The sequence below is a fragment of the Apodemus sylvaticus genome, chromosome 3, assembly GCF_947179515.1.
Source record: "Apodemus sylvaticus chromosome 3, mApoSyl1.1, whole genome shotgun sequence".
Taxonomy (NCBI): Eukaryota; Metazoa; Chordata; class Mammalia; order Rodentia; family Muridae; genus Apodemus; species Apodemus sylvaticus.
In genome coordinates, this window is record NC_067474.1 from 38,258,091 (window position 1) to 38,271,951 (window position 13,861).

At 42.9% G+C, this 13,861-nt stretch overlaps 1 protein-coding gene across 3 annotated transcripts in view; it reads right to left on the minus strand.

Moving 5' to 3' along the window:
* The window catches only part of Klhl32 (kelch like family member 32), a 253,142-nt gene that overhangs the window by 173,933 nt on the left and 65,348 nt on the right, over positions 1 to 13,861 (minus strand). For 2 of the 3 annotated variants that reach the window (XR_007977000.1, XM_052176160.1), the window contains exons 2-3: positions 12,025 to 12,113; positions 759 to 939 (exon numbers count right to left, since the gene is read on the minus strand). Coding sequence is in view for 2 of the 3 variants with exons in the window: in XM_052176160.1 (XP_052032120.1) it covers positions 759 to 939; positions 12,025 to 12,047 (204 nt within the window). In the remaining variant the exon portion in view is untranslated. The remainder of the gene's footprint in view (positions 1 to 758; positions 940 to 12,024; positions 12,114 to 13,861) is intronic. The other variant, XM_052176161.1, reaches the window with a different exon arrangement.

Here is a 13,861-nt window from a genome sequence, read left to right on the forward strand (position 1 = left end):
GTTTATATGTCTGCATGAATATGGGCATATGTGTGGCAGTCTGAGGTGGAGATCAATTGTCTTCTTCAACTTCTCTTCCATTTTCCTCATCTAGACAAGGTCTTCCACTGTCTGAACTCCACCCTGTACCCACACTTGTATGGCTGGACTGTAACCCTCAGACATCTCCTCAGCCTCCAAATAGTAAGTTTCCAAAATTAAAAAACAAAAGTCAGACACCAGGTATGAAAGTTAAGAATTGTGTTTATTGTTTATATTCTGAATTCTAAGTACTTAATCTCTGAGATTCCATTTCCTTATATATAAAAAAGAATGGCAGCCTTTAATAGCAACCGCATGCATTTGTACAAGGTATTTGCCTGAAGATTAAATGAAATATAAATATAAAAGTTCTCATTCACCCAAGTCACATCAGCACATGTCACTCATAGCTGGAAATCAAATTTCAAGTTCTAGCAAAAAGAACCACATCTTCAAATACTACACATGTCACTGCCACACCATCCAGTGCTTGCAAAATGCCAACCAAATGCATTAGTCAGATGCAAAGGTCTGCTTCCATTACAGCCACCCAGCCCAATCCAGTAAGAGTCCCACCAGGGAGGGCCCTAGACCCAGTTCTGTCCACTAAGGTACACAGGTTCTCAACACTTACAAACCTGCAGACCACCGTGTAGTTAGCTCACAGCTTAGGAAAGGTCAGGAAGCAAGGCTGTCATCTGTGACATCCTAAGACAAACACATCCACCTTCACTTACCCGGAAGTAGTCACTGCAGGCTGCTAGGACTGCCTTGTGAGCATGGAATTTCTGTTCCTCAGCAATCAGGGTCACATCGCAGAGAATGCCGTCGCTTCTTTGCTGATTCAGTGCTGCGAGGACAGTGTCATTGTGAGATTCTGAGTGGCACAGCCTCTGGCCCGTCAGCATTTCTTGAATACTACAAAAGGAAAGCAAGGAAGCCCTGTTTATTCCTCTCACCAGCTCAGCGTCCGAGGGACACTCACCCATTGGGACGTTACTTCAATTCTAGTGCGCTGGCCTTCCTGTTCTCTCTCAATTTTTGCCCTTTCTGGTTTTTGTTTCTCTGTTTTCCTTTGCCCTGTCCTGGGACATCTTTCTATTGGTAGCTCCTGTTTTATTTGCTGAGGTTTAACTTTGTGAAAGTCTGTGTGTGTTTGTGAACCCATGAGCATGTTTCTGAGTGTACATGCTACTTCTTCAGTGTGTACATGGAAAACTTGCTGTATGTGTACAGGTGAGCATACCTTCCCTTGTGGGAGGGCAGGGACTCTCTCTAACCTGTGACTTCTTCTCTAATTCCATTCTTCTCTAACTTTTGATTCACCGTGTGCCTCCCCAGGATACATTAGCCCAATAAATATAATAAACTGAGGAAAAGAGCTGCACATGACCATCCTGAATCCAAAGCAGTCAGACCACAGCATCAGCCAAACCACGGCATCAGACAGAACTTGGGAAATCACACACTACACAACAAATGTCAGAAGAGATTCATTTGCAATAAGTGGGGCGTGGTGGCATAAGGCTGCAATCCCAGCATTCAGGAAGCTGGGAAGCAGATGTGAAGATCAAGGTCATCCTTGGCTACACAGTAAGTTAGAGGCCAACCTGAGCTACATGAGACCTATCTCTGTGGTGGGGAAAGTGTCCTCTGTAAATGAAAAAGATGAATGGATGGTTTTTCTTTTTGTTTTGTGAGATTGCTAAACTCCTGTGATGAAGCTTACCGCTTCATTTTCTACCTCATCCTAACCAATTTATCCTGTGTCCTTTCAAAAGACCTACTTGAACTTTACAGATTTTCTAAAATGAGATAGAAATGATACCATGAACTCAAAAATAAACTGAATTTATACATGACTGTGGACAATTCTAGCTTAGATCATCAAAAATCTCTGTACGACACTCTAAAATCTTACAAGTACCAGGCTCTGGCCAGTGAGCTATGTCATTACTAAATTAATCTCAGAGGATGACAAGGGTGTTATGCCCTGTATCCAAACAGTGAACTCCTTTAAAAAGCTGAGTAAAGATAGCTACAGATGTCTGGACATGCACTCTCCCTACCTGACATTTCTGTGCTTGGTGCCAGTCTGAAAAAGTGCTATTCAGAAGAAACAAAGTCTTACCCACCCTGTTGCTTTGACAGGGCTCTACCTTACTTCTGTCAACTGGCTGGTACATTAGAGTTAAATACAAATCTCTACCTTAAAATTAACCTAACTCTTCCTTTGAGAAGCCAGTGGACTCAGCAAGCTTTACCAAATGTTTCTTCCTGGGACGCATCGAAGTCCAAACTATGAAAAGAAAATAACTCAAGAGAAAGTAAGGCTACAGGAAGTTCTTGTGGGAAGGTGGAAGGATTATTTTCAGCAGTCTGAAAGGCTCACAGCCATTGAATATTCATCTGTGGTTCCTGTGGCAGGCGGACTTTCAAGATCAGTAACTAAAGCGACTTTAGGAAACATAAATAGTTCTTCATGCAATTTTCTATGTAAGGCGTGGAATGCAGATTAATTATTATCATTAAGTAAAAAATGTAGTGAAAAGAAACAAGAATTCTTTATCAACAAGGTAGTATGCCAGGATAGCCTTGAAAAGCTTTTCTAAAATGATGACATTTTCATAGTTAGCAATTATCTTGCTTATAGTTTCTGGCCAATTATCCTATATGATATATAATTACTAATTATAATTAACAGTTTGACCTTCCTAGTAACCCTAAGAGAAGGTGCTACTGGCACCTATGTTTTACAAGTAAGAATACCAAAATTCTTGATCATGAGTTAAAAAAAAAAATCCCAAACCTCTGTTAAGAACAAAATGATAGAATTCTTTTTTTCTGCTTAAAAAAAAAAAGTATCTGTAAGAAAGTTCGCCAAAACCTATGCCCAAGGTGACAAAAATTTCAAAAGCTCCTACAGAGTTTATATTTATATCATACATGTCTTAGTCAGGGTTTCTATTTCTGCACAAATATCATGACCAAGAAGCAAGTTGGGGAGGAAAGGGTTTATTCAGTGTACATTTCCACATTGCTTTTCATCACCAAAGGAAATCAGAACTGGAGCTCACAGAGGGCAGGAAGCAGGAGCTGATGCAGAGGCCATGGAGGGATGTTTCTTTCTGGCTTGCTTCCCCTGGCTTGCTCAGCTTGCTTTCTTATAGAACCCAAGCTGAGATCTTACTACCCACAAGGGCCCCTCCCCACTTGATCACTAATTGAGAAAATGCCCCACAGCTGGATCTCATGGAGGCACTTCCCCAACTGAAGCTCCTTTCTCTGATAACTCCACTTGTGTCAACCAGTACAATTGACCCCTTGTCAACTTGACACACAAACACATCACTATTAAGCCTCAACCCTTACTTTCTAACTCATACCCAAGATCTAAATAACTTTAAAAGTCCCACAGTCTTTACATATTAAAAGTTCAATCCCTTTAAAATACCCAATATCCTTTAAAATTCTAAGTCTTTTAAAAATTCTAAAATGCCTTCTTACTTCAGAGGGAAAAATATCAGGGCACAGTCACACTCAAAAGCAAAATCAAACTCCAACCTTCCACTGTCTGGGATCCACTAAAGATCTTCTAGGCTCTTCCAAGGACCTGGGTCAATTCTCCACCTGTGCCCTTTGTAGCACACATCTTGTCTTCTAGGATCCAACTGCCTCTACTCCACTGCTGCTGCTGTTCTTGGTGGTCATCTCATGGTGCTGGCATCTCTAAAACATTGCTGTCTTCCTCTGTAACTAGGCTTTGCCAATAGCCTCTCATAGGCTCTCTTCATGGTGCCAAACCTCAACTCCTTTGCATGACCCCTTAAGTCCTGGGCCATCAATTGCAACTGAGGCTGCACCTTCACCAATGGCCTTCCATGGCCTCACAGTGCCGAGCCTCAGCTGATCTTCATGATCCCTTCATGCCTTCAAAACCTGTACCACCTGGGTGACTCTTACACAGTACCAAGTCCAGCCATACCATAGGTACAATGCTGGCTATCTTTGGAACACAGCTTCTGTGCTCTTAGAAAAGACTTCCCAGAAGATTTCACTTCAGTGATGCTGGTCTCTTCTTAATTACGATAATTTCTCAGCGCCAGCTAACCAGTATCAATAGTCCCAGTAATGCAAAGTGTTCACTTTAGTAGTAGTTCTGGTATCTTGTTAATCACAGCTGATTCTTCAGCCCCAGATAACCAAAACCATAGAATCTTCACAATCAAAATAGCAATGGCCCTGATAAGATTCGTTAACCTTCCCTCTGAAATTTCACAAGCCAGGCCTCCATTGTCTGCACTGTTCTCAACATTATCTTCCAAGCTCCTACACTACATCCCACAGAGCTCTTAACATTGGATCTTCTAGCCCAAAGTTCCAAAGTCCTTCCACAGTCCTCCCCAAAACATGGACAGGTTGTCACAGGAATACCCCACTATGCTGGTACCAATTTGTCTTAGTCAAGGTTTGTATTCCAGCACAAACATGATGACCAAGAAGCAAGTTGGGGAGGAAAGGTTTTATTCAACTTACATTTTCCACACTGCTGTTCATCACCAAAGGAAGTCAGGACTGGAAGCAGGAGCTGATGCAGAGGCCATGGAGGGATGTTTCTTTCTGGCTTGCTTCCCTAGACTTGCTCAGCTTGCTTTTTTATAGAACCCAAAACTACCAGCCCGGAGATGGCACCACCCACTAGGGGCCCTCCCACCTTGATCACTAATTGAGATCATGGCCCACAGCTGGATCTCATGGAGGCACTTCCTTAATTGAAGCTCCCTTTTCTGTGACAACTCCAGCCTGTGTCAAGTTGACACACAGTACAATATATACGTACCCTTGAAACAAACCCTTTGGAGTAATGTATGAAAACACAGTTACATGCAGTAGTCACGAAACTATGCAATCATGCTTCAAAGCTGTCTTCTTATGTACTCTGCCCAACATTTTGAAACAGAAAGTGGATTTTTAATATTATAACTTTAGAAATTATCCTTTCTCCTCTTGTATGTCCTCATCAGCGAATTTTGAAATTTCACTTGTAGTAGAACAAGAATACATTAAAATAATTGCCTTAAAAATCTTTTCTTGCCGGGCAGCGGTGGCACATGCCTGTAATCCCAGCACTCTGGGAGGCAGAGGCAGGCGGATTTCTGAGTTCGAGGCCAGCTGGTCTACAGAGTGAGTTCCAGGACAGCCAGGGCTATACAGAGAAACCCTGTCTCAAAAAAACCAAATCCAAAAAACAAAAACAACAACAAAAAAATCTTTTCTTATTTCCAAATCTAGTGCCCAATCCAAATCACTATTAAGCCTGAACCAGTGTTTGCACTTAGATATCTGTTGAAAATGAGTAAATCCTGGCAGGAGAAGAGCAACTGTGAACTGCAACTTGGCAAAGACTGAAGGGCTGAGCTCTGGAACAGCAGTGATGCTCCTTGCCTTCACAGACTTAATAGCTCAGCTTGGAATAGTCACCCTTAAAGAACACCATAAGCTGATATTTAAGACAACACTTGGCAGAGGAGCCTAAATATTTTAGAACCAATATGCTATGAGTCCTTAAAAAGCAGAAATAAATACTCTGGCATTTGGCAAGAAACGAAGGCCCACTAATCAACAAGTCTCAACATGTCATCCTTGTATTCTCAAAGCAATTTCCCACTTATCTCTCAGCTAAATAGCCTCACCTCTGCAAACCTGACAGGACACCTGTGCACAGGACAGCCAGAAGAGGTAAGGCTCACTTCACCTGGCAAATTATCACACACTGGGAACAACAGGAATCAAAGGCTACATTGCAGAAGTTAAGGTGGGAGCAGACGGACACTTGTCACTAGCTTCCTCTGCCCCGAGAAGACATGGCAGCCAGCGCACAAACCTCCCAGGTCAGAGCAATGTCTTTTCACTACTGGGAAACAAACAAAGGAAAAACTATATCAAAAACTTTCCAAATAGCTGGAAAAAGATGTGAGAAAGGCTCCAATATTCTCAGAGGAAGACAGATTTGAGAAGACGTTTAAAACTGGGGAAATTCTTCCATGAAAAAATGGTACGGCTCAAAATTCACAGCTAGTATATAGAAGGCACCGGGGCTCCCCCAAGTGCAACGCCAGTACTGTTTTCTGTGGGGGTCCAAAAGCTATATTGCTACAACAGGAGCCACTAGCAACACGGGTCTGCTGGATGCTCTAAATAGCCTAACACAAGTTGGGGTGTGTTGTCAAAAATGTTATGAAAATGGACTCAATATATCTCATTAATACTTTTATACATAAGACATAAAGTTTAGGCTGTGATTTGGGACACACTGATTTATATGAAATACATCACAAAGTTTAATCAGAGCTGTTTCTCCGTTCCTTATTTTAAAATGTATCTACCTTAAACTATACATGCTTCCTATTATGATTCCATTTCCAAGTCCACAAGCTCACAGGCACCCTCTTAGGTGACTCTGAGCAAGCTGCCACTATCGGAGAGCACCATTTCTGCATCTCACAGGACCTGCTTACCCAGGTCTCTGGTATCTCAGTAGGAAACCCAGACTCCCCCAACAACGACTTTGGTAATGCCAGGGAGTTAGCACCAGACTGGTCACATGCCAGCATCTAATAATGGGGAGATGCATTCATGAGGTCCCAGGGAATAGGACTAATCATGACTTTGAGCCTGCAACTTTCATTCTGGAACTGATCACAAAAACTAGTAAATCAAATGCAGAGCACGCTTCTAACAGTGTCCTCCTGCTCATTCTGAATCTCTGCTTTGGTGCAAATGGCTACTTTGAGTGCATAGAGTAAACTCTTCAATCCCAGAAATCCCAATGGGTCTTAGTTTCATTTATTCACTTAACTGAATTCAGAAAGTTTTTAAGATGTAAATTCTAAAACAACTCTATACTTTTTCATTTTATGTTTCAAATGTAAAAGTTGTGTAGATTTCTCTTTTAATGTTTACCTACCACTCAACAGGGTAAAGATCTTTTTATACATTAATACTAAAAGAATGCTACTTATTTATGAGGGCAGGCTTTTAAAAGATCCACTAATAGAATTAATTTTATTTTTATATAATATTTTATAAACTCTATAAAGTGGAAGCTACAAATAAAGATAGCCATAATAATAAGCTTAGATTAAGACATTTTTCACAAGTAAGAAATATTAAGACTATGGAGAAAGAGACTTAATTATACATGAACAGCTTTCTATACCCATTCCCTCATTCCTACATATAAGAAACATTTGTCCTGCCTTGCTATTCTAGATGCTAGAAATAAAATTTAGAAATAAAGTGTGGTAACAGCCATCATTGAATATTCAGTGTATCAGGACAGCGGCACACTAAGCACTCTCAGTTTCCCAAAGGAGAACTAGCTAAGGTACAGGTGGATGAGTTGCCACCCTGACACAAAGAAGAGAAGATGTACGCAGGAAAGGAGAACATCAAGTTTTGGCCTGCGTCAGTAGGGAGCACAGACAGACTGACACACTCTTCTACAGAAATCAGTGACTGAAACTGAGGGTAAGAGAGAACCACAGCTGAGGTGATAACAACTCACACAGGATGTGTGGGGCCAGAATACCAAGAGCTATGGCAAGTCTCAGAAAAGGTCAACTGGATTCAGTACCAAGAGCCCTTAGGGAGACTGGGCCAGAGAGGAGCAGCTTGGGACCTCAACAGCTGAGGCCTATCTGAGCCCTGCGCTGAAACATCAAGATAAAGCTTCAGAGGAAAGAACAGATTTGAAAGCTATTCATGGGGGAAAGTTGGGAGCCTTGGTGACAGGTTAGATATAGATATGGATGGGAAGGGGGTTCTCATGGACATGCTCAAATTTCTGGTTTATAAGTCTTGATGTCCCCATAGTAGGGCACCTGGAAAAGAAGAAAATAATGAACTCATTTTGGGATATGTTAAATTTGAGTTGTCTTAAAGACATAGGTCTGAAGCCCAGAGCACAGTCTTCGCTAAGGAGAGAGACATAACTCATGTTTCTCAGGGAGAAACCAACAGAGCCCAGCTGTCCCAGGAACATGGTAAAAACCGCTCATATGGAAGAAGCCACTAGAAGCACAGAAGCGGGTCGTGGGTTGGTTTGCTTCTTAAGGGGCAGGAAATAGAACACTAGAAACAGCTGTAAGACTCTGGGCATTTGGGCGCTTGTTTGATGGAAAGACTTTTATGGACTGGTCTTCACCAGACAGCATAGATTATTCAATTCATCTGAAAGAAAATTCTCACACACAAATGCCACAAAAATAACTGGAATAGGAAAAATTAAGGGTTGAACAAAAAGTTTCAGAATTTAAACCAGTTAAGAAGGGAACCCAGCAATAAAATGACTCCTAACAACTTTCTGCTAACTCATAGACTGGTGCCTTCCTCAGCTGTCATCAGAGAAGCCTCCTCTTGCAGTAGATGAGATCTAATACAGAGACCCACAGCCAGACAATGTGCATAAAGTGAGGAACCACTCAGTCCTAAATGGTTTGTGCCCATCAAGTTTTCCCTCTCAGAGCTCAGGGAAGCCCACAGAAGAAGAGGTGGAAAGACTGTAAGCACCAGAGAGCATGAAGGAATATCAAGGAAATATGGCTTTCTAGACACCTAATCCAGCAGGACCATTGAACATATGAACTCACAGAGATCATGGCAACATGTCTGCACATATATGTGCCAGGTGAGGTCCCACTGGTAAGAGTCGTGGACAAAAGACCTCACCCCTAATCCAGAAACTATCTCAAATTGATAACTGCCCATAAATGAAAATTTAGTTTTCCCCAACAGAATCTCACTGGGGATACAAACCACTCCTAAGGTTAGGGTTAGGGTTAGGGTTAGGGTTAGGGTTAGGGTTAGGGTTAGGGTTAGGGTTAGGGCCTATGGCCAGCAGTAATACCTGCTCAACATAAAAATAATAACATATATGGAGATAATAGTCATTGTTTTAGTCAAGGTTTCTATTCTTGCACAAACATCATGAACAAGAAGCAAGTTGGGGAGGAAAGGTTTATTCAGCTTACAGTTCCAAACTGCTGTTTATCACCAAAGCAGGTCAGGAAGCAAGAGCTGATGTAGAGGCCATGGAGGGATGTTTCTTACTGGCTTGCTTCCCCTGGCTTGGTTAGCCTGCTTTCTTAGAGAACCCAAGACTACCAGCCCAGAGAGATTGTACCACCTACAAGGGGCCCTCCCTCCTTGTTCACTAATTGAGAAAATGCCCCATAGCTGGATCTCATGAAGGCATTTCCCCAACAGAAGCTCCTTTCTCTGTTATAAGTCCAGGCTGTGTCAAGTTGAAACACAAAACCAGCCAGTACAGTCAGTCATGGAGGTTATTTTAGGGTTTCTATTCCTGCACAAACAACATGACCAAGAAGCAAGTTGGGGAGAAAAGGGTGTATTCAGCTTATAATTTCCACATTGCTGTTTATCACCAAAGGAAGTCAGGACTGGAACTCAAGCAGGTCACTAAGCAGGAGCTGATGCAGAGACCAGGGATGGATGTTCTTACTGGCTTGCTTCCCCTGGCTTGCTCAGTTTGCTTTCTTATAGAAGAACCCAGAACTACCAGCCCAGGGATGGCACCACCCACAATGGTCCCTCCCCTCTTGATCACCAACTGAGAAAATGCCCCACAGCTGGGTCTCATGGAGGCACTTCCCCAACTGAAGATCCTTTCTCTGTGATAACTTCAGCCTGTGTCAAGGTGACGCACACAACCAGCCAGTACAGAGGCAAATACCAGCTCTAGTTAAAAAAAAAAAAAGGTAAACCTGCAAGCTGGGAAGTGAATCCACCGTAGGAGGAATCGCGGACAAGACATGACTACTGGGGATAACAAGGTTCACCCTATGGCTGCGGTAGAATGCGGCTGGGTGGAAGAAAAAGTTCTCTGCAGAAAAGCAGGATCCAAGGACCTGGAATCTGGGCAGCCCTTCCGTACAAGGTCTGTGCTGAGGAGGAAGAGACAACAGCGTTTGTGGTTTGTTGCAACAGTTCCAAAAGGCATAACCGAAGCCAGAGAGCAGAGGAGCCAGGGCTCTGGGAGGGAGCAGGGAAGGATGTGACTACATCATAGTGGAAGGCTCAGCAGAAGGATGGGAACTGATTACCATAAATTGCAGGCTTAGGGTAAAAATATCACTTGGAGAACACACAGAATCTGGTACCAAGGAACACACTGCCTGAGGTGGTATCATATAAATATCATAGTCCACGTGGCCCATATTGGCAGGGCACCAGACCTAGCACACGGCTTCTTGGCCTTGGTATTAACTGCATCCCGAGATAGGTTGGTTCTTGCTCTGAGGGCCTGTCTTATATGCTGTAAGATGTTTAGCACAATATGGAGCTAAAGTTAAATCGTACCTGGATGCCCGATGATAAGAAATCTTGCTGGTCCTTGAACACCATTCCCTAATTCTCCACTGAGAATTACTGACTGTGACAAACTCACAAGAGGTGTGCACAGGTGCTACACCTGCTCTGGAAATGCCACTCGTTCTGAACTTGTTTTGGAATCAGTCATCTCTAATAGCTTCAGACAACTTTATTGCACAGAAATATCTAATTCCTCGGAGGAATATCCACAGAGATTCCTCAGTTTTATTACCTCTCATATTATCTCTTCTAGAGGCCTTTGGGCCAATTCCTCAGAAACTGATGGTGACTTGTCTCCAGGCAGAATGACTGCCCTATTCTTTCTCTCTGGCCACCTCGCAGATTTCAGACCGTGAGGCTCCCTCCTGCCTCGGTGTGCTTCCCACCCCAGCTCCCTCTGCGGACCTCAGGCATGCTCTTTCCTGTGTTTGCCCTGTAGTTTCCATCAGAATGGTTTCCACAATGGCATTTGCATTGCTGGTGGTGTAGCTGTTTCTCTGATAGAATACCCAGTTTGTGAAAGAATAAATCAAATTTTGTATTAGTCACAGCTGGTGCTTTACAGCAAGTTGAATGTCTGCCTCAACAAATAACTATTAAATAAATAAATATTGAAAAAGTTATTACCAGGAACTTTAAAGCAAGCTGACTGCATTAAAGGGGTCAATATTCAGATATAGCATAATTTTCTACAAATTCTTATCATATGCCTCTTAGCCTTTTGCTCAAAGGGTTACCATTCAAAATATGAAAAAAGACAAAAAGCAGTATCAGCCAAAGACTCATGAGGCCTTTCTAGGTTTGATCAAGAGGTCTTAGTGGTTTGTCCTTTTTGCAAATACCAAAATCACAAAAGTTATGACTGTTTTGTTTATTCAGTCAAATCATGCTTAGTTTGAGCCTTGTGCTGAGTGCTCTGTGCTCTGTGTTCAGTGCTCTGTGCTCAGTGTTCTAAGCTCAGTGTGCAGTGCTCTGTGCTCAGTGCTTTGTGCTGAGTACTCTGTGCTCAGTGTTCTGAGATCAGTGCTGTGTTCAGTGCTCAGTGCTCTGTGTTCAGTGCTCAGTGCTCTATGCTCAGTGCTCTGTGTTCAGTGCTCAGTGTTCTGTGTTCAGTGCTCTGTTCAGTGCTCAGTGCTCTATGCTCAGTGCTCTGTTCAATGCTCTGTGCTTAGTGCTCAGTGCTCTGTGTTCAGTGCTCTGTCCTCTGTGTTCTGTGTTCAGTGCTCTGTCCTCTGTGTTCTGTGCTCAGTGCTCTGTGCTCAGTGTTCTGTGCTCAGTGCCCTGTGCTCAGTGCTCTGTCCTCTGTGTTCTGTGCTCAGTACTCTGTGCTCAGTGCTCTGTGCTCAGTGTTCTGTGCTCAGTGCTCAGTGTTCTGTGCTCAGTGCTCAGTGCTCTGTGCTCAGTGCCCTGTGCTCAGTGCTCAGTGCTCTGTGCTCAGTGTTCTGTGCTCAGTGCTCAGTGCTCTGTGCTCAGTGCCCTGTGCTCAGTGCTCAGTGCTCTGTGCTCAGTGCCCTGTGCTCAGTGCTCAGTGCTCTGTGCTCTGTGCTCAGCACTGGGGTGTTCCCGGCTTCTGCTCACTCTACTGAAAAGGAATACTCCTTCAGTGTGTACCTGAGGCAGTGTTCCGACGGCATCCTCCTGCTGGGTCCTCAGAGTCAGGCTTAGAAGGTTTCAGAAGAATCCGCAAGCATTCCAGCTGCCTTAAAGAAAGGAAAGAAAAGTGAAAAAAATGCAGAGAACATTCTAGAAGCTCATGACACCAATGCCACAGCACACCAAGAAGAGACCTGTAGGAAGTGAACTCTGACATTAGCATCCCCTTACTACTTTCCTAGACATGCTCTTGATGTTTTTGAACTTTCAGGTTTTTGACCTTTTTAGAGAGTTGAGTATAGAAACTACACTGTGTTCGAGACTCAGTAATAGCTGACTAAAGATTGAAAGGAAAAACATCAAATAGTCATAGGGAACAGTTGAGATCTTATGAACTACACCTACGGTGACTGGAACCACTGATACTGTCCATGGAAATTCAAGTTTTCTTCCAAGGATGGTTAGTGGAATCCGTTTAAATCAAAAACCTACTGGGTAAGTACACACTCCTTCGCTACTCAAGGAAAGGGCTCCTGGGAAATCACTGACGAAGCAGTCCACAGAGTGGAGGAAAACAGGAAGGAACTGGCTACTGGATTCCTACAGCAGCTCCAGGGTTAGCATAGGAGAGCAGGTGTGCTCTGCAGACCTGAAGCTCCGCCCCTGCGCACAGTTCCCATCCATCCATGCTACCCACCCTTGCCTTTGTTTTTAATGAGTGATATAACTCTAAACAGAAAAAGAAATTATTTGAACAGTCTGGGATCTGGCCCATGACTGCATTTTCTAACTCTCCTCAGAGTCTAGCTAGCGTTTTATAATACACCCAAGTGCCAAAGTTAATTATAATTTGGATAAGCTGAATAGGCTTCCTCCTGTCTCAATTTTCTTTGAAAGGCAGCCGTAATAGGGTAAAAATGCTTATTTATGAGAGGCATGTATCACACTGTGCTTCTGGTTTGTATAATAAAATATTTGTAATCTGATAAATACAGCATTTATCACATCATAAAGAAACTTGCAATTGGTATGATTTTGAAATACTTAATGAAATTATCATTTGTTTAGGTATTGGATTATTACTTGATACTGGGTTGTTTAAGACATTCAGTCCATATGATTTCACCTTGTCATCCTTTTCTTTTTAATTATTATAAGTAGGATATTCTTTCACTTATTTCTAGTATAAGTTCTGACAAAACTGCGGTGAGTATCGTTCTCCCCTGCTCCATCATGGGTGAGCCGCGCAGACGGTCAGAATAATTGGAGGCACATTGTTTAATTAGCTGAGAGACTTGCTTAGCAACCCATTATTGCTACAGTCCCCCTCACAGTGTTCTTCATAAGCTTTACGGTATGATATCAAACAGAGACAAACACTTGAGCTTTGAAATGGGAGAGGGCATTTATTACAGAGGGGTTAAAAAAATCTTACTCTTTTTGAAAGTCCTAGGTTTTTAAAATATATTTAACAATCCAGAAAATTGAGAAAAGAATTTTAAAGGTTAGAACAATTCACTGTTAATGGGTTATACTGATACTGTAGGACCTCCTTCTGGGGAGACCCCCCCCACTCCATTCTCAGGATAGCATACACCCAAGGAAACGCGAGAGACCGACTTGATGCAAACACATGAGGTAGTTTATTATCAGAACTCTGGGGCGACACGTATCTCACACAGGAGACAGAGGAGTTGACCCTGAGGCTCAAAAGTTAGGGGTTTATATAGGAAAAGTCAGAGGGGTTGTCAGGGGGTTTTGGCGCGGTTACACATGATTTGCTGATTCAAACATTGGCGGGGGATTCTGGCGCGCAGGGTGGGTTTTTTCGGCATACGTGCAGATCGGGCCATCA